Raw genomic sequence first — 21,669 nt, 5'->3', positions numbered from 1 at the left:
AAAATATAGGTTGTAATTTGAAGATCTTGAGTTTTGATGAATTCGTTGTGTCCAATTTGATGATCTTCCCATAAATAACCTGTATATTTTCGATCCAAACAGCAAAAAGTGATATAATACTAAATAATGCAGAATTGAAAATGTTGAAGATTTTTTCGAAAAAAACGTCACCAACAGAAATTTTTAAAAACGTGCCACTTTCCTTTTGCCCCATTTTTTCATAAGAATCCCAATATCTCATAAATCGTTGACTTGTGTTTGATATTGAAATCACTATCCTAAGATATCTAACATACAGGGATGTACACTGGAAATAAGATTGTAGAAGGCTGTTTCCGGTATAAGGTATAACCCGAGGTTCCAGTCTGAAAGTCTAAAAATTTCAGAGAAAAAGTTCACAGTCGAAAACCCCAATATGCGAATTCTCAGCACAAAATTCTGATTAGTTCTTTATAAACGTGTAATAGGCCATCCACCGTGAAACACCCTGTATATGTAGTAAGTTTCGGGATACCCCGAGCAATTCGGCACCATCGCCAGCCCACACACAGCACTCATGACCATAAAGTCGATAATAATAAGTAATAACCATAGTCTCCTTTTATGGAAACGCTCAAGTTCATGATTTTGTGTTTAAAAAAAAATCGATCCTGGACTTCCAGGATACCTGCCAAATGAGCTCGTAAAATTAATCGTTCTCCTTTGTGGTTTCTCACATTCATCATTTTCGCAGAAGACATTGAAAGTCATTAAAACGGTGCAGTTTTTATGCGACCGTAAAAATAAAGCAGCTTTAAAAAGAGGATATTTTACGTGCTAGCCCAAGAAGACTCATAAAATCGAATACAGCTGGGACTCAAGCATCTGAATTTTGGACGGGTAAATTTCTTCATTATCGCAGAAATTGCTTGAAAAAATGAGTGATCTTGGTTTTGAAAATTTTTGTTGATTTGACTTTTTTCTGCATATTTTTCGATGATATTGATTGATTTTCACTTATAATGGCAAAAGTACATAGGGTGATTGCTTGTATTTGTTTGAAGCGCAGCAAACAGTCACAAGATCAAAGTACATAAACAGAACCTTTCCTCCTTCACCATTAGGTACACAAATTCGATCGTACAATAATATATGAAATATTAGTCATTTCAAATCACAGAAAAAATTTTAATTCGTACGTATTTGTTTTTTAATTGCTCATCATTGCAATCATTTTCCACATTTTTTTTTCATAACTTCCTTGTCAATTCGATAAGGTTTCTATTTGAACTGTTAAATGAGTTGTTGACGATCTCATGAAAAAAATGATTAAAAAACTACAGGATAGGTGATGAGATGAAAAAAGTTCCTTACTCGAAATTAACTTCGATTTTTAATCATTACTCCTGTTGCTGAACCTGTTGAAGTTCTTCAACTAAACGATGATATCATCGAATAATTTCAATATCTGTCTGTTATCTAGAGAGATCTCCCAATTATGAAAATTATTTCGCAGGGAATGAAGTTAAATTATCGACCGGAAGCTTGTATATAAAAAGGTTCATGTACTCATTGCTTTGGTGTGTTACAGGTTTGAAATGACTTGTACAATTTAGTTTCCCAAATGATACTAATTATTAGGTACCTGCAACTTATGTATATGACGATGCATTAAATGAGATAAATGAAAGCAGATTATTAGCGCTTCCAATTTTCTTCTAAAATTGTGCACTGTATAGAAAAATGTAATGTACCACTTCGTAGGTACTTCAATGAATAAATAGGTTATTGGTTTATATTTTCTCGCATAATATATAATAAAATTATACGTACTGAAAGATATTTTGCATGTATATTCCATTGAAGAATTCTTCTCCTCAATGAAAATTGACTTCTTTTTTATATACGTTGACTATACAGTTTTTTAGAAGTTAAAACACGATGAACTTTGTATACAGAAATTAATATAGGAATATGATTTGGTATATTCAAATATTTCAAATATATGAAACAAAATATGCAAATTTGAAGACAATGATTCTTTTTTTGTAAAAAAAACAATGTAAAAACTTAGGAATCATAAGATTATTTGGTTAAGAATGTGAAATATGGTCTTCAAAAAGGTGTCCGTGCAGTTAGCACCCACTTTTTCGACAATGAATAGTATTTTTTTTTTCATTCGTTATTAACTCGTTTGTAACTATTTGTAACAGAATTTTCGTTTGCACCTCAAAGATAGTGGTAAAAAAAACGCATTCCGCTAGGTGGTAACTTCACTTTTCGTTAGTTACAAACAAAAATTTTTGTTTGTAACCTACTATCATATAATGGGAAAATGAGACCCTCAACATGCGAAGTTAGCACTTGCTCTTTCGAAAATGAAGAATTTTTTTATTCGTTAGTAAGTCGTTGGTAAGTAACTATTTGTAACACCAGAATTTTCGTTGGGATAGAAACGCTGTGTGCATTCTGCTGGGTGCTAGCTCAAAATTACAGAAATTTGTGTCACACATATGCAGTTACGGATGAAGTATTTTACGGGAGCAATTAAATAATTCAGAATTTTCCGAAATATATTGGCGTACGTTCTAATTTTGCACTTTAAGGGTGCTATACCTATAACCATAGACTCTCCAAATGTCTTTTATTAATTTTTCACGGAAAATCTAACAGTCAGTGCCTGTGAAGTTAGCATCCAGCCGAATGCGGTGTTTTTCTACCACAATTTTTGAGGTATAAACAAAAATTTTTGTGCTACAAATAATAACTAACGAAGTGTTATTGGAAAAAAAGAAAGATGAAGAATTTTCGCATTTTGGGTGTGCCATTTTTCCCTTATAGGTTAGTTATAGGAGAGTCGAGAGAAGGAAAACGATCGCTGCTTTGGAACCATACCCTTTTTGTCCGCTAAAATATGTACCAATAGGGTAGCTGGCGATCACGGGATGACGAAATGTTGATTTAAACTAGTGAACTGTCTTCTGGCGGTGAGAGATGTTTAGAATAATATCATTATTTTCGATTTTTGATAAAAGAGCAACATATGACCATGGTGAAATGTTGAAGCTTGCGCTAGTGTAAGAGTGTTTTGGCATCGGGAAGAAAAGGAGAAGAGATACAATTTCCGAGTGCAGAAAATTGTAAAAAACATTACCTCAAGAATCATCGTGTGTCAAGAGCACTTTTGCGATGGAGATATCAAAAAAGATGATGGATTCATTATAAACGAAATCGAAATTGTCATCCCTCGTGAGGAGTGGACTTTTCTGAATAAGAATATCAACCAATAAAACTACATGGTTCAGAAGTGGATATTCTTGAAGAATTTTGTTGGCATAACATAATATATGGTCTATAACAGTCCTCAGTTGAGTATTGGAAACAGAATCTACTCTAATAAGTGATAAATCTGAGATTGCTAACTTTTGTTGTCGTGATATGTTCTATTCCTCACTGCGAATGTTTATAATTTTGAAGATTACATTAAGCCAACTAACATATCCTGTATTCAATAAACAATGATGAACATTATGTAGGTATCATTTTTTTGATCAGTGATTTCTTTTGAATTTCATTGATTTCGTCATTTATTATGGATGAATAAAGCTGATTACTTAGTCCCAAAGGGGACATTATAAAGATAATGTGAATTGTATTTCATTGCATATAAATCAGAAAATTAATATTTATTATAGATTTGAAGAAACGTATTTGAAAAATCATCAGAAAAAACTACGATGACACATAATCTAAAATAAAATGAAGGTTGTTCATTTCAAATTGACGCTTAAATCCCCACCCCTTATCGATAAACGTAGCGATCGCAGCGACTCCTATGTTCCCCGTTTTTGGAGACACAGTTTTAGTATGGCGATCGTTCTCCAACTTCAAACTCTAGGGCTGTAATCTGGAGCAAAAAACCTTTAAAATGAGGTATTACTCGACCCCCTTTCCATTACAAAAACTAGGGGTGGCACTCACCCCTGCTCAGGGGGTGAAGCTAGAGGCAAGGTAATATGCCTAAAAGGTGCCCCTCTTAAAAAGTAGACCGACTTGTTCCAGCATTTTTTTTTAATACCAGTGCGAGGAAATGATTTATTCCATATTTAATTCTATGTACACACTGTATAGTTTAATACTAAATGCTACTACTTAGGCATCCCTGTTTATATAACAAGCCATAATAATATGGCCATAAGGTCAACATCATCAAAATTTTTCTACTTCCAATAAATAAACTAACGGACATAAATTTGACTTTTTGATTTCTGTTAGTTTATTTGTTGGTAGTTTATATATTTTAATATCTGTTCTATAAAGTAGATAAAATTCCTTATAATTTTGACTTTCTGGCCTTATTATTATGGCTTGCTATACAAACAGGGATGCATGAGTAGTAGTTAATCTGAGTAACGTGAGTAAAATTCAATGATTTCATACATTTTAAGTACTTATCTGTAATTTAGTACTAATTTTTAGTCCCTTATTAGGACACGAGAGTGAAAAAAGCTAGGAATAAGTTAGTTTCAATAAATAGTAACGCTTAATAAGTCCCATTGATTGACTCCAAACTAAGAATCTATTGAATACAGTGAAGTGATTCATTTCTCATATATCCAGATTATAATTCCACTATATACTTATATATTCTTTTGAATGTCAGCAATATACGAATTCGAAATAACAACGTCATTTTAAATCAGCAAAAGTATGCACGGTCTTCCATTCATTCATTTCTGGTGAAACAGGAAGTAATTAGTAACAAATATGTATAGGCATCAGATGCGTTATTGGTCATTGCACTTACTCATAAATATATGGTCCTTTTCGTTTCAAAGATATTTTGTCGACTTCATGCCTTATCGCAATCTTGTATAAGTGTTTGCTTGTTGTGCATACCATGTAATCGAAAATATTTAATATTCATTGATTGATACCCTATAGATGGGAAAGATAGATTTATTCTGGTAGTTCAGCCTTCATCTTCATCTTATCGCTCTTTAATTCATGTATTTTGCCTTCCGAATGAAACATGCAACGGCCGCGAAATTGCCATTTAGCAACGATTGTTATCAAGAAAGATTGAAAATCTCGAAAACTCGGATGAAACTCAATAACCATATTAAACGTGGCCTGGGGGCACCATCAATTCCATATGAGATTTTCATCGCAGGTTGGAAGAACGCGATGGATTTATGGACTGCGTTCATTTCTATACTACCTACCGATTTTTGCATATTTATTTATATTGTTGAAATGAGTTGTTAATGTTATGTTAAGACTCACTAATTGGCTCCCAAGAGACGTAAATCATAAATTATTCTCATTATTGCTACACATCCAGCCAATTTGCTTCTAAGTTATTCCACGTTTTCTGGGTGTGGCAATTTTGAGAATGGATTTTAATTAGAAAAATTTATCTTGGATTCTCAATATGTATTTCATTTCATGAAACACATAAAAATACTGTGAAATAATGAAATTTAGGGGACTACGGCTCTTCTTGTTATACAGGGTGTGAATAAAGGGAAGGAAAAATTTCCGATTTTTTTCTGAGAATTTAAAAGTAGGGTCTTACAAAGTTTTTATTTTTGTGTTCGTCATTTTCCCGATACCTTGTGTTTCTATGGAAATACCTACCGCTATATTATGAAAATTTGTTTTTCTCGTGGAATTCATCTGCCTTTGAAAAACAATAGCAGATTAAGTGCAAACTGCATCAATTACATAGAGAATGAATTGAGCATTCCCTATTCAGCTGTGCAGATTATATGGCAGAAAAATGTTAAAAAGACCAGTAGTTGTCTTTTGATTGGTCCACCCTCAGATCTATGTCCACTGAGAAGAGACAAGTATTGGCGGTGAACTCTAAAGGAAAAGGTCTTTTAAAGTTCACTGAATATTGGCCGTTTTATAGCTTTGTCTCTTATTTCTACAAAGTAGACACTGTCATGCGGGTATTGCTCAGTCCATTCTCCATGTCTATGATCAATGAATACCTTTTAATGAAAAAATGATCAACATAAGTAGCGTGCAGGGAATATATGTGATATAAAAAAAGAAAATCTTAATTTCATTTGAAATTTTTGGCAGTTCTGTTGAATGTTAAATACTTTGAAAGTAGTAACCTGAATGTTATGAGTTTCATTGCTTTCAAATAGGAGTCTAGTTGAAATATGCATTTTCTCTGCATTTATATATTATATATATAAGATTTCACCAGAACAGAAAGTTTCTGTATAACCTTAAGAAAAACTTCAGCTTTCTCTAATAGGGTTGATATCTCAGGATCTAGTATTGATCTAAATGTTCACCTAACATAAAGGAAAACTTTGTAAAACCCTTACTATTTCTGAATTCTTAGCCGAAAAAGAGAAATTTTTCACTTTCCAATATTCACACCTTTTACAACAAGAGCTTGAAAAAATACCCTGTACCAGTTGTTAAGACTAAGGATGGTAATTTCAAAGAAAGAGAGTGATCTCATGAAATTGCGATATTTGTATTGTATCCAAAAAGTGGCGTCTAGCAATCCAGCCAGAATGAAAAAAAAAACTTTGTAAGGCTCTCTACTATTCCAAAATTCTTCGCCAAAAATGTGGTTACCTCACATTCTCCCCCTGTACAACAAGAATGGATTGAAAAAAATAGCCTGCGTCAGTGGTACACTTACAAAGGATGGTACTTCATATCTCGGAATGAAAAACCATCATAACCAAAGTAATCTCGAGAGTATAGACTATAGCTGAGTCAAACTTATGGAACTTTTTAGCTGTCCCACTTGTTTAGATTCTAAGTTTATATCTATACAGAGTGAGTTCTTGACTCACACAAATATGTTAGTCTCTTCAGAATAACTAGCTAAATGTGTGACACTGCACATCTGTGGATTTTTAAACAGAATTGTATTCAGCCAAAGTACCCAATTTTTCAAATTTCACAGATACTTTCTAATTGTTGAACATCAAATTACTAGAAAACGGCGCATTAGATATGCGATAAAATATGAAGAATACTTTTATTTGACAAAACGTTCAAATATTCATTAGATAGCGTTCAACTTATAGTTTCAAGAGTTGGGCTCTTTGAATTTTTATGGTACTTAATGGTCATAATGAGAAAACTGGAAGTCGTGGGTGATATGTTTAGTTCGAAAAAGATGAATGAAAAACTATATTCTATAATTTATTTCATTCGATGAAACTGTTTTTGAGATTTATAGTTTTTCAACAGCCTGTATCTTTTAAACCAAGCCGATTCGGAAAAAATGGTAAAGGGGAAAAGCGTTTCTTTTGATCTCAAGAATCTACTGTTAAAATATTTGTACGAGTCAAAGACTCACCCTGTATAGGTAGGAAAGTTGAGAATTTTGTCTCTACTTCTCAATATCAAATCTCATGTTCAGCTAAAAAATGAAATATCCTGCCCGGGTAACGATAAACTCAGTCCTTAAGCATCGAAAAGGACTCTACATTGTTTCACAATTTCCGGACATTACCTTTATCTTCTTTTAATCTTAAAACCATCCTTCAAAGTGTCTGTAAACACAGATTGAAATGCCTTGTTAACAAATTGTTTTAACGTCTAGAAAAAACACTATTTCGTCCAAATCAACAGTAACAAATAGTTTTTAAGTCTTGATTGACTTAACAATGCCCATTCAAAGACACCAACATGAAAACCAGCAAATATTCTCATCACCGCAACTTAATCAGGAGATTATTTGGTATATTCCCACGTAATTACAGAAATTAAATGAGGGTTAAAAGGTCAAGAGACGTAAATCTATTAGATTATGATCTTGCATCTTGCCTAGGTAATAAAATACCACCCGCGGTATATAGCACGAGGTAGATATTATTTCCTATAGATAGAGTAGTTTATAGTTAACAGTATCACTGTAGGAGTTTGATTCATATCGACCTTAGGCTATTGAGTAACTATAAACAATAACTCACAATGTAAACCATAAGTATCGGAAAAAAGAAGACGTATAGTATTCATTTCATTATTTTCAGTTTTGTGTTTATCAGCTCTAAATGTTTATTACAACTTTACTATTTGCTCCAGCATCCAACAGCTTAATGAACTGCTACAAAGTAACGAAATACACCATTATGAGCTCCCATGAATCTGTTTCTTTCTGGAGAGGAACATCATATTCATTATCTTTATTTATAGCCAAGGGAAGTTGAAATCATAATTATGAGTTTGTCATAAATTACTCACATACCTACTACAGGAAATTACACTTTCTATCAACTTTATTTCTGAAGTCTACGAACATTTTCACTTCTCAGAAGTCGTTTGTAGGACCTGAAATTGATTCCGGACACCCTGATTATAGTTGGGGAGCCCAAGGGGGAAATTCGGGATTTACTCGAGCGTGTCAGATTAATATAAGGGAAGATACCTTGGACCCTGTAGAGTACCTCTACCAAAAATTAGACCTGTACATATATAGGGGGAATTATCTAGGATAGCCTGTCAGAATAGTAATAAAAAAGATCATTATACACACTCGAGCGTGTCAGATTAAGATATATGTGGTTAATTAAATGTTTAAAAGTATACATTCTCTTAATCTGACAATTTAAGCGTGACGAAAATGTGTGGGAGGGGGCCAAACTTGCAAAAAAGTCACGTGTGCATTCTCGGAAAAAATATAATCTGGCAGTTTCATCAAGCTGAAACAATAAAAATTGGCCATAAAGGTCACAAAAATCAGTTTCTTTTTAAATTATCTGCAAATTATTTTCATCTTCATTATAAATGTTGTGGAGCATAACATTTTCTACAAAGTTTGTCCTAAGCAAATTTTTGTACCTTTGAAAGTTTTCGATATACGATGGCGATTAATGTAGGTACATTGGTCTGGGTTTCTACATTGACCTTGGCCTTTCGTATGTGTAGCTAAGCTCCTCGCCCTCATCGCCCTCTATCTCGAAAATTAAGTAGGCAAAATTGCTTCTGCAATAGTTGATTAGAATTTTATTATCTGCGACTTTCATTATGAATACAAAAACGATTAGAGGAACAGGAAGGGGGATATTTGAAAAAAATGCCTTGTTATAATAATAATAATAATAAAGGGTCTTTATTTTGTACTCTATGAATAAAATCATGAGGCGAAGTTTAGCCTATAGCTATTCTACTTAACCTCTTACAATAATTTTTTATCGAAAACAAATAATGATATAACATAACAAAACAAGATGAAAAAAAATATTTTCTACAAAAACTACAACTATACTATACTACAAAAACAATAATCCTAACTATTCTGAGAAAGTAGCAAGTGTCTTCTCACATGTTTCCTAACACCATTCATAGAGTAACTATCGAATAGGTACTTAAAGCTATTATATATACTGACAGCACAAAACGTGAAGGATCGCTGAAACATGGCTGATCTACATCGGGGCAGCATAAGCCTATTCCTATGTCTTACAGACACATAATGAACATCTCCTCGAATGATAAGCTTATCACGCAAATATGGAGGGTTTGACGAAGTCAACATTTTTTTAATTGAAACAGCAAGCTGCAATCTGTACAAGCCATCGAGTTTTTTTCCTTTATTTTACTAGAGATCCTGGAAAACTTGCTCAAACTGAATATGAATCTTCAACTCATACATCTATTATAACTTTCACAATATTTATTCAGGGTAAGTCTGCTGAATCTGTGATATTTCTGTTCTAGTCTGATTTTACTTTATGTCTCCTTTACAGTCCTGATGAAGTCTGAAAATACAGACGAAACGTCGACTTTTGAATAAAGTTTTGTCAACATTTTGATTTGTCCTCGTTCCCGTGAAATCCTCATATGAATCTACAACATGCATTTTGAACTTTCTGAAGTCGGTACTTAGTTGTGGAGTTCAAGCAAGGATAGAACAGTATCAAGCCATAATTCAAAATAGACAGCACAAGGGACTCGCAAAGGTATTTACGCGAACAAAAACCTTCAAACTGTCAGATTAAGAAAACACCACAGGATTAGGGTCACATTAATGGATCAACCGATCAACACGTCTGCACTACCGAGGTTAACCATCTGTATGAAAATCTGACAAGCTCGAGTATGCACATGTACATTGGACTGGGTTTCTACATTGACATTGGCCTTTCGCATGTGTGGCTAACCTCCTCGCCCTTCACGCCCTCTAACTCGAAAACGGTTAAGAGTAGGCTAAATTAGCGGCATTACACTGGCAGGGCACCGCAAAGATAACAAGGCATTTTTTTTAATATCTTCCTTCCTGTACCTATAATCGTTTCTGTATTCATTATGAAAGTCATAGATAATAAAATTCTATACAACTTTTGTCAGAGGCAATTTTGCCAGCGGCATTACACTAGCAGGGCACCTCAAAGAAATTTTACGATTTTTATGCCCTCGTTTTGCTCTCATTTTACTCCGTTTTGCTCACTACTCAGTTTATTTTGCTCATCTATATACAATGAGCTATAGACAATTCAAAGTGCCCTGCTGCAGGGCACCTCAACGGATCTTTCCAATATTGGTATCATTCGAAGGCTCTCGTTTTGCTCCGTTTTGCACACCAGTCCGTTCGTTTTGCTCATTTATACGTTACGAGTTTTTGGAGGAGAAAATTTTTTTTTCTTACCCTAGCTTGTGGGATATCTAAGTTCTGCACTCGTTTTGCTCTTTCCAAATCTGCAATTCGTTTTTCTCTACCTCTCATCATTACCGAGATATAGATAATTAAAAGAGCCCTCCTTATGTAATAACACACTATATAGGGGATCTAAGGAAGTACCCAACAAAGTATCCAATGGCTATTGAGTACTCTTCTTGATATGCAACAACACCTCTTAGAAAGAGGATTTGTTTTGGTTCTGTTCTTAAGGAATTGGGCAAATCACAGAGCTTTGTTGGTTGGAAGGAAAGCACTTCAAAGATAAGTTGTTTTTTTCGTTCTTGTCAAAAACTGCCAAAACTGGACTTAACAGTCGAAATTAATGTGAATCTTTATTTTCGATATCAGTCTGGACCACTTTTTCAGAATCCGGTGGTCGATCGACAATTTTCCCATCCAACTGGCTCCGGCAAGAGCCAGTGAATTTTATGTACCTACTACAATTATCAGCTGATATATATTATGACCTTCAAATGAAAAACAACAAGGAAGCTTTGCTTCACTCTGGAACTTCTGACTGGTGCTATCAGACCATCCTTTCTTTAAAAGAACAAGTGGACTTCTAGTACCTAGTCGTTTATGATTTCAAGTGAACTTAAGCATCATTCAATTTCACACCTAAATGGAACTCTTGGTGAAACTCGATATTGTGAACCGTTTTGGAATATTTTGATTTAAAATTTATGAAGTGATAACCGATGCTGGTAAACAGTAATGGTCGGTTATGGTGAAGTTATTAATGATTATTATTATTATAGAAAGAGCAAAAGGAGAGCAAAACACGTATATCGTATATCCCACAAGTTAGGGTGAGAAAAAATTTTTTTCTCCTCCAAAAACTCGTAAAGTATAAATGAGCAAAACGAACGGACTGGTGGGCAAAACGGAGCAAAACGAGGGCTTTCGATCGAAATCAATATCGAAAAGATCCGTTGAGGTGCCCTGCTAGTGTGATATTACACCAGCAGGGCACTGTAGATTATCTATATCTCGGTAACGGTAAATGGTAGAGAAAAACTAATTGCAGATTTGAAAAGAGCAAAACGAGAGAAAAATGCAGATATTCCACAAACTAGGGTAAGAAAAAAAATTTTTTTCTTCTCCATAAACTCGTAAAGTATAAATGAGCAAAACGAACGGACTGGTGAGCAAAACGGAGCAAAACGAGAGCTTTCGAATGATACCAATATTGGAAAGATCCGTTGAGGTGCCCTGCTGGTGTAATATTACACCAGCAGGGCACTTTGAATTGTCTATAGCTCATTGTAAGTATATAGGTGAGCAAAATAAACTGAGTGGTGAGCAAAACGGAGCAAAATGAAAGCAAAACGGGGGCATAAAAATCGTAAAAATTCTTTGAGGTGCCCTGCTAGTGTAATGCCGCTGGCAAAATTGCCTCTGACAAAAGTTGTATAGAATTTTATTATCTATGACTTTCATAATGAATACAGAAACGATTATAGGTACAGGAAGGGAGATATTCAAAAAAAAATGCCTTGTTATTATCTTCAAACTGTCAGATTAAGAAAACCCCACAGGATTAGGGTCAGATTTATGGATCAACACATCTGCACCACCGAGGTTAACCATGTGTATGAAAATCCCACACTCTCGAGTATGTACAAGTAACGATTTTTTTTTGCATATTCAAAGGACCGCTGTGACCTTGCGTCACGTCCGAATTGTCAGTCTCTTGAAATGCAGCTTCCTTCGAAAAAAAATTTTGTTTTGCCATCTTCAACTCTTCTGTACGGCCAGACCCACCACGCAAACTGCCAGATTAACATAAATTTATTATCAAAGACACGCAGGGCATATACAGCATCTTAATCTGACACGCTCGAGTATGTAAACCTCACGATTTTTTTTACATCTTTGATTAGATACCTGCAGAAGCTTTCTCCACCGCTGAAAGTGCATACTTCATAGGACCTTTCTTTATTTCTACCATCTAATCCACAAAATCCACTAGGTCTTCACGACGCTCGAGAAATTCCCGATTTAGCATCGTCGGCTCCCCAACTATTACTATATTATAGAAGATGGCAAACAGATTCTGAGTTCATATCAAGGATTGTAGGTTCTTCTATTATTTCCTTCCTCCTAACATTTCAACACTTGCAATTCGCAGAACGCTGTGTGATTAAATTCCTATCATAGGATTCATTCTCTCCGCTAGCACAATTCAAGCATAAAATCCTTATTTGCATATTAAACATGCATATCTTTAGACAAATGAGCGTGGAAAAACCGCAAAAGTACACTTCCTGATAGTCAAGAACTGAGATTATGCCAGTTATAGGTCAACGGCTATGAACAAAGACCGAACTGTTCATGTTATCTGGGTGATCAGGTGTGAGGAAATTTTTTCTTCTCGAATAGGTGTGAGTAACTGTTATCGCCTACGAAAAAATCTGCATTTATGGTGATTATATGTTGGATGAAGTAAAAGGAATGTATATATGATTTGTTTGTAGGTACAACACCCTTTTTTCAATCCACAGAATACTCAAATCATCAATGATGAAAATTTAAAATCTGCATTTATGCTGATTACATGTTGGATGAAGTAAGAGGAATGTATATATGATTTGTTTATAGGTACGACACCATTTTCAATCCACAGAATACTCAAATCATCAATGATGAAAATTTAACTTACTATTTTGTATCGAGTACATAAATTCAATCGAGTTTTGAAGATACCTTCTATTTCATTGAATATTTCTGAACGTTCTCAAGAGAATATATACAGGGTGTTTACAAATTAGACGTGAACCTTGGAGGAGGTGTTAGTATCACTCATTTGCTGTCGTTTGAGCCATATTTATTGATAACCAAAAATCAACAGTTTCCGAGATATTTGAGTTCTTGTGTTTTGCAAAAAATTTCTCAACTTATTTACTTCATTTTTCGTCAATGTTTTCTATTCTCCATTCACTTTTATTTAAGCAGTCGGTTGGCCATGGAAATTTGACACATTTCACTCTGTATAGTACGAAAATGTGGGGTTATGACGCTTGTCAAAACATTTTTGGGTTTTAAATCAACGCTATGTTGCCCGTTCTACGTAAAAGTTTCTGCTATTGCGTATTTTATCACAATGTCGAATCTCTTCGGAAAATATGTGACGAACATAATTGAAGTTTATACAAACTGATTGGAGGCATACGAAATCCAGTTATTTGCATGGAAAATACAAGAGATCAGTATAATATCATAATATGCACTAGCTTGATAATTTTGGTTATCTTCTTTGGCTGAAGTTTGAATACGTTACATCAGTAGTAGATTTCAAAAATATTAACCCGAAGATGGAATGCATATGATGCAGTGGTTGGGAATGGGTATCTCCCGAAGGAATTAACAGATAATTATAAGAATGTTAAATTCTTCAACAAAAATCATTTTGCTTCAATATAAGTGAAAGGAATTAAAGGAAGTTTCAAATCAAGATGAACTTCCACCTTTGAACAAAAATTTCACATGAATATAAATAATCAACAGGACAACTGGTGCGTATTTGTGGCTGTTTATCATTGATATAATAATAATAATTGGGTATTTATTGGTACCTTAAGACGTTTACAATGTATAGGACAAGTCAAATGAAAAATAGAAAAATTAATTTTTGGGAACTTATTCTACGATGACATTCATCGAATATCCTGTAGTAAACTTTTCGCATTAATTCACTCAAACATAAAATTCTCAAATGCCACCACTTTTATGGGTCTCCCAATAGAAGGAAATTCTTTGTCATCCTCTTCATTCACATTCTTTCTGATTGTGGAAGTATTCAGCTGAAATATAAGTCGTTTAGATTCAGATGAAACATTATATAAATTCTCTTAAATTGAATATGTTCGCTACCGTCTGACGTATTGTGGATTTCAGAATATCAGGGTATAACTATTTGAATGAGCGGACCTGAATTCTAAATAGCACTTCCTGAAACCCTGTCTCTTTTTTCAATCACTTTCGGCATTTTCGTGATGAAAATTGATATTAGTTGTGGCAACGGCGTTATGACATTAACGACGTTTCATGAGTGCCAACCCTACTCCGTTCTAGTTACAAAAACTTAAGAAAATTATTTCATGGCCAACCGACTGCTAAAATAAATGTAAATGCAGTATACAAAGTTCGATTATAATTTTGGATTATTTTCATCAGAAAAAGATATGATACGTATGAAAAAAAGCAAAACTATCCTGTATTAGATGTTGAAAAAGAATTAGTATGATATGATGATAGTTTTGCTTTTTTCATACGTATCATCTCTTTTTCTGATGAAAATAATCCAAAATTATAATCAAACTTGGTCGACGTAGAAAAAATTTACGAAAAATGAAGTGAGGTTAGTTTGAAAAGCACAAGAACTCAAATATCTCGGAAACTGTTGATTTTTTGTTAAGTAACAATAAATATGGCTCAAACGACAGCAAATGAGTGATACTAACACCTCCTCCAACTCCTCCTCACGTCAAATTTGGAAACACCCTGTATATTATATATTAAGATAATATTATAGGTACTGTGGAAAGAACCCAAACCCAGTACTTTTAGAACTGGCGTAATTATCAAGAAGAGATAGCAGAGGTGCCTACAATAGGCACTTCCATTAATTACGATATTATCATGTAAATTGATCCATTACTTTTTAATACTCATTTTATATATATTATCTCGTTAATCACTTCGAGAAGGTATTTTCGATATCTAGAAAGAAAATCGAATACGATCAAGGCTGAATATTCCTGAAACATGATAGGGCAACAGCATCTAGGCAGGGTAGACTGAGTACGGTTATGGCAGGCGCTATTTACAGTGTGGTCCAATGAAAACATAACACCTTGAAAATGTGGAATCACTCGGACCCCTGAATTTCTGATTCGAAGGGGAACAACTTTTCCGCTCTTTGCATCCCTGTTTCCCGCAACTGAAACCACCGGGGGTGAGCATAATTCCTTGATTTTGACAAAGAATATTGAAGATACTACCATCTGATCCTGAAATTTCGCTCCAAAATTTTCATCGATAACGAAAAAACAAGTGATTACTTTATTAAATGCTAGGAATGTGCACCATTCATTTCCATGCAGTAGGTAATATATACCGGGTGGCTCACCCCAGTCGCGGCGCTCATTTTGAGCGAGTGAATAAAGATATTTTGAAAATCTTTTCTTGTGGTGTGTGCAGGGTGTTCAAAAGCAAAATTTAAAATTATTATCATATATACAGGGTCAAGATATCGACCAAAATTATACTTTTTTAAATGTAACACTATGTATATTTGACCTCAAAAATGGAATGGCAAGCTCAAATTATGATGATTTTCTTCAGATCACTTTATACCTTAGAAGGACCATTTACGAGATAGTGGCGAAAATGGTTTACCTACTAGTTTTAAATTAAAAATCGAAAATTGCTCAGAAACTATCAGGTTTAGATATAGGAAATTTTTTCAGATAGTTTCGAAATTAATTTTTACGTTCAACGAAATATAGAAATACCGGGTACGCCATTTGAAATAAGAAAGTTTTCGACGATTATTTGTAGTTGATGTTTGAGAATTAATTAAATTATGATCACTCTGTATATTCCGGAATTGAAATTTTCTTTTATATGTAGGAGTAGCCAACTCTTCTACTCGAAAAAATTCTGTCTGTATCGCTGGCGTAATTAGTTTCTTCATTAATTGCTATTTAAAAAAACTCCATATTTTCGATTTTTCGCCATTATCTTGTAAAGGGTGCTTCTGAGCATTTCTCATTTTGGCCAGTGAAAACACATTCGACAATGAGATGGCGCTGAAAACGTTCTGTCAATACAGAAAAACTGTTTGATAACAGTTTGCTGTTTTATAATTGAAAGGCGCGAAATTCTAAATGTATTCCTTGTATTGGATTTCAACATCGACTTTGTTGAGACCAAAAAACAAACATCCTGAGCGACAAAACAAAAGTATGGTTTTATTTTGTGTTAGTTTTCATCTGAGCATTTTCTGGAATCTATTGATGTCAATGAAATACTCTGTCGGATGTGCTATATTTTTATTTGCTATTTATAAACATTTTCAAAAATTTGAAATTATGGACAACGAATAGAGCTTTGACTAGGACAACTCTTGTTATCTGCTATACGTCGAAGAGGTCATTTCTGCGCAATACGTTTTTTAGATATTATAAACTTAGTGGAATTTGTACAATTTGTATCAGAAATCAATATGAACCAATATTCAATATATCTAACATTATAGCATACCTACACATTTCAGTTACTCAAATACCTATTATTTACAGAATTTTCGGAACCACAATTAAAAAAATCTTAGAGAGGTATACAAGACATGTATGTTAGCCCGTCAGTATAGTTTCTTTATAATTTCTTTATGATATGGTCTCTTTATGACACATGACACACTGTACAAATTGATTAATGAATGAACAAAACATATATTGAAGGGGAAGCAATTGAGAATCTTTGAATGGACGTATAAGAGTCATTTTTATTTTCCCTAAATAGGCCCTTCATGCAAGGGATGCTTCCTGCATACAATTTACGTGGATGAACAGTTCTCAATTGATTTGCAGTAAAATGTTCATTGCACATGGTGTAGGCAGTGGTGTTTCCAGGCCTTTATGCCCTGAAAATTTTATCCACTTCGTAGCACTGAAATTGAAAACCTTCACTTGTTACCAGTTTTAATACTTACATTCCCATTTTTCTCTTCGTTTGATCCACTGTTCTTCACCATACAATAATTTTCGAACGATATTTAAAGGTCTTCACAAAGAAATTAGACAAAAATTCCAATAATCATAAATTTTAACCAGTTTTAGGGCCTTAAAAACACTTTTGAAACACAGATGGCGCTCACATCACTTTAGTCGCTTTGTTTCCTATGTTTATACTCTACAATCTTTACTTGTAACGTTCTCAAAAATTCACGATAGACTGAGGTAAATCAGAAACATGATCCGTCTACTTCTTTGGACCAATTAAGTATCACATTTGGAGCTACAATGTTTTTTCTGGGAGATACTCGTGTCGAAAGTTGTCCTTGGAAAATTCCCCAAAAAGGAGGGGTCAGTTAAAATCCGTCAAGACCGAACTTTTGCACCAAGCTCGATGAAATTTTGAGATTTATTACTAGAAGAGTTGCTCTTTTTTCGTATATCGAAAAATTATTTTGTTTCCCCCTTTACATAAGAAAAAGTTTCTAAGTAGTTTTCTTCCAAACATATAGCTTATATTACAATTATAAAGATATTACTATTTTTATATCAAGAAACACCTTACAGAATTTCAAATATAAAGTTATGCTGCCCCAAAAGCAGCCCTGAAACCGCCACTGATGGCAGTTACATTGTGTTTAAGTTAAAGTCCACAGTCCACCACTGACCATTCCACCGATGAATCTTTTTTCATATAGCAATCTAAAATGAATAACCAATAAATAAACGAGCACAATCAACCATTAAAGTCGAATGCTATAAACAAGAGTTATGTTCACTTGTTTGAAATCAGAAAAATTAGCACGATTTACTGTTGAAAGAAGTCCTTCTTCGTAATCGATCAATCGCATATAAATCGTAACCTACAAACAAACTGATCGTTTGTATCGTTCCATTGTAGTCACCCTAAGGACAAAAACCAATTAGTTTGAAATTTATTGATAGCAAAATTTCGTTGCATCGTATGTATTATGGTTTGTACTGACTGCATTGCAGGGAGCAGACATTTAGATCCAAGATAATTGAAAATCGCGTTAGTTTTTCGTCGAATATTCTCTGCAAACTTGTTGCTTTCATTTTGCAATGTAATCTCGACTATAGGTTAACCCTTCTTGTAACAGAAGCCACCCAGTTGATGATTCGAAAACAAAAATCCTTCTCATCTGTTGAATTTTGTTTGAAAATGACTTATTGACGTAATGAGAATTTCTTCTTTTCAACACCATCACATCAGCAACCTCCCTAAGTTGTCATACTTTCATTATTGCATTCAAATTATTAGAATGTTTTGTTGAAATTTCAATTGCAGTTAATTTTGAATTACGTAAAAGAGTTCGTATAACTTTTGTAGCAATTCATTATATCAATTAACTTCTGTTGAATTTACCCAATGAAACAAATATACAATTTGCTAATTTTCTTCAATTATTCAGTACATTCTAAAGGGCGGCAAATTATAAATGGCAAAGGGCTAGGGGAGAATAAAAAATACAGCCCTGATTCTATCTTCATGATGAAATATCCAGTTCTGTTAGTGGATATATTTCTGTGTTTTTTCATGCAAAATATGTTTAAAGATCATTAGTTTTTTGAAATATTTCTGTTGTATGTTATCATTATAATAATGTTTTGTTTCAGGTATTCCTGCCAATAAGATCTATTGTCAAATTCGAAGTAGAAACAATACCAACCATTTTACCAAAGCTGTGATAACTACAATATGGTCTGAAGAATGGAACAAAAACGATGTACATTCATATTTTGAGCCAGTACTGCTATCTTGCCGAGTGCCGAACGTGTTCAAACCCAAATTCGTATCATTGAGTACAGAACCTTGTGGAACTCCTCACAGTAATTTCGCCATTGAAGCTTATAATGACACCAGTAGGAGATTGAACTTTACGATTTGCGTTAAACCTTTGGTTTTCAACGAAGACATAAGCGAGGGTCTCCTGCAATGGATTCAAATAAACGAAATTTTAGGAGCCCAAAAGATCAACATTTATTATCATTTGGTGAACGATAGGACTAAGGGTATTTTGGAGTGGTTGCAAACAAACGGCAAAAAAATCGAAGTTTTTTACTTTGAACCAATAGAAGGATCTATCTACCCTGATGGTAGTGAAATGGATGCAGAGATGGTTTGGCAGAGAAGGAAATACGAGGTTGCGGCATACAACGATTGCTTCTACAAAAACCTCAACTCTGACTACGTTATACCACTGGATATCGATGAGATAATTGTGCCCAAACAAGAAAATAATTGGAAGGATTTATTTGATACCATATCGGGAGCCCTGAAGGATCGTTTTGCATCTTTCAGCGTCCGAAACGCATATTATTTCCGAGAACCCAATAATAAAACAGAAAATGAACCAGTTTTTTTCTTCAGATACGCATCGCGAAGTAAATTAAGCGGCAAAGAGGAGTCTGGAAAGAGTTTCATTTCTTCGCGAAATAGCTTGACAGTTTTCAACCATTACACCTTGGACACTCTGAGACCGGGAGTGGGCAGAACTTATTTTATGACGAGCAACAAGGTTCAGCTGAACCACTACAAGAAGAATTGTTCCATTGTGATATTACCAGAGTGTGAGAAATACATTTCTAGTCAAAGATTTCTCGATTACGTTATTTTTAAGTACAAAGAAGAATTTCGAAATAATTATTGTAATATTATTAACCGCCTGAAATCTGTGAATATCTTATGACAAACATTACCAGTTTTGTAGAGATAAAGTGTCAAAAATCTATATGTGTGTCAATTTTCCCACCGATGAAAACCAAGTTGTCAACGTTGTAATTTAGTATGGAACCAAGTAATAGTTATTTTCCTAAGAAGTGTGGAAAGTGATGATTTCCGTAAGAGTTAGGAACAACATTTTTTTGATAAGCGCTTGAAATATATTAATATATTCAATATCCATTTTACGAAACAGATCAAATTTGATTAATTTATATCATTTATATGCCTTGAAAGACGTTATTCTGTCGTTACCATGGTAACCTCATCGTTTATTCGGTGCATGGTGCATAAAGACATGACAGAATATAATTTACTCTAACATTTACTTGCGGGAAAAACCGTATCATTTTCCGCACTTGTAAGGAAAATAATTATTTTCTACAAGCGTGCGCGTTCAACACTTTTCCCGCACTCATTTCAAGTCATTTTCACAAACTACCCTTCTACATACGAGGATATATTGAAAAATTTTTAGCCTACTATAGACCCAAACAAAATTTCAATGTCAAAATATTTTATTACTCAACATATTCTCCTCTTAATTGGATATATTTATTACAGCGAACCTGCAACGTCTCTAGACCTTTCAAAAAAATGTTTTATTTCTTCTTGCTCTGCAAACCAGACCTCCACAGCTTTTATAACCTGCTCGTTCGAAGAAAATTTACGACCTTTTAAACTTTTTTTCAGTTGAGGAAAGAGATGATTGTCGGATTGAGCCAAATCTGCTGAATAAAGGGAGTGTTCTAGTAATTCAAACCCTAAATCACGAATTTTTTGCATGGCAACATGAGATTTGTTTTGTGTGCAGGGGCGACTTATGTTTCTGAATTAATAACTTTGATTTTTAAAAAAGCTTTATTGACTATTGTTGAAGTGGACAATGTTAAAGTCTCGACATTCAATACAATAATGCCTTAACTATGGTAATTAATATTACATGTAACCTACTATTCCCCTACTCATAGGATAATTCCTAGTATCAGTGTAATATGATATCCCAAGATGAACCATGGGTCTTTTATATGAAGATAGGAGGATTCTAATATGTAACTCCTCCGCGCTTAAGTGAGAAAATTGGGGATTTTGAAAATTCTAATTTTTGAGCTCAATATCCTCCAATGGATTATTTTTATTTTTCCTAGTGTAAGCGGTTTCCTCTTTTCTTATATTAAACTTACTAACTATAGACCATAAAATTATAAAAACTATGATTACATATATTATCAATGTGTAAAGACTCAAATTATCATAGTGGATGATTGGACTTTTCATTGAAAGAATTTGTTTCTTTGAATGTTCTATTTGTAGTCCAATATTTCTTATGTTATCAAGTTCGATATCGTCCAATTCTAAAGGAACTTGATCAATTTTTTCAAGAGTCTTTGATTCAGATATTTCTTGAATTTTTATGTTCGGTAAGTGGACAATGTTCATTCTAGAGGGGCTATGCTTCCAGTTTTTTAGAATTTCTTTGTCCACATTCACTTCACAGCCGTGAGGAACGAAAATAATGTATGTTCCGCACAACACTATTT

General features: G+C 33.9%; 1 protein-coding gene across 1 annotated transcript in view; it reads left to right on the top strand.

The window, feature by feature from the left end:
* The window catches only part of LOC123317399, a 47,032-nt gene extending 26,896 nt beyond the window's left edge, over positions 1–20,136 (top strand). Inside the window, exon 2 of the mRNA XM_044903913.1 lies at positions 19,024–20,136. Coding sequence (XP_044759848.1) covers positions 19,024–20,096 — 1,073 coding nt within the window. The 3' untranslated portion in view covers positions 20,097–20,136. The remainder of the gene's footprint in view (positions 1–19,023) is intronic.
* The last annotated feature ends 1,533 nt before the right edge of the window (positions 20,137–21,669 follow it).

The sequence above is a fragment of the Coccinella septempunctata genome, chromosome 7 (genome assembly GCF_907165205.1).
Source record: "Coccinella septempunctata chromosome 7, icCocSept1.1, whole genome shotgun sequence".
In the NCBI taxonomy this organism is placed as follows: Eukaryota; Metazoa; Arthropoda; class Insecta; order Coleoptera; family Coccinellidae; genus Coccinella; species Coccinella septempunctata.
This window is presented reverse-complemented; position numbering and strand designations above follow the sequence as displayed.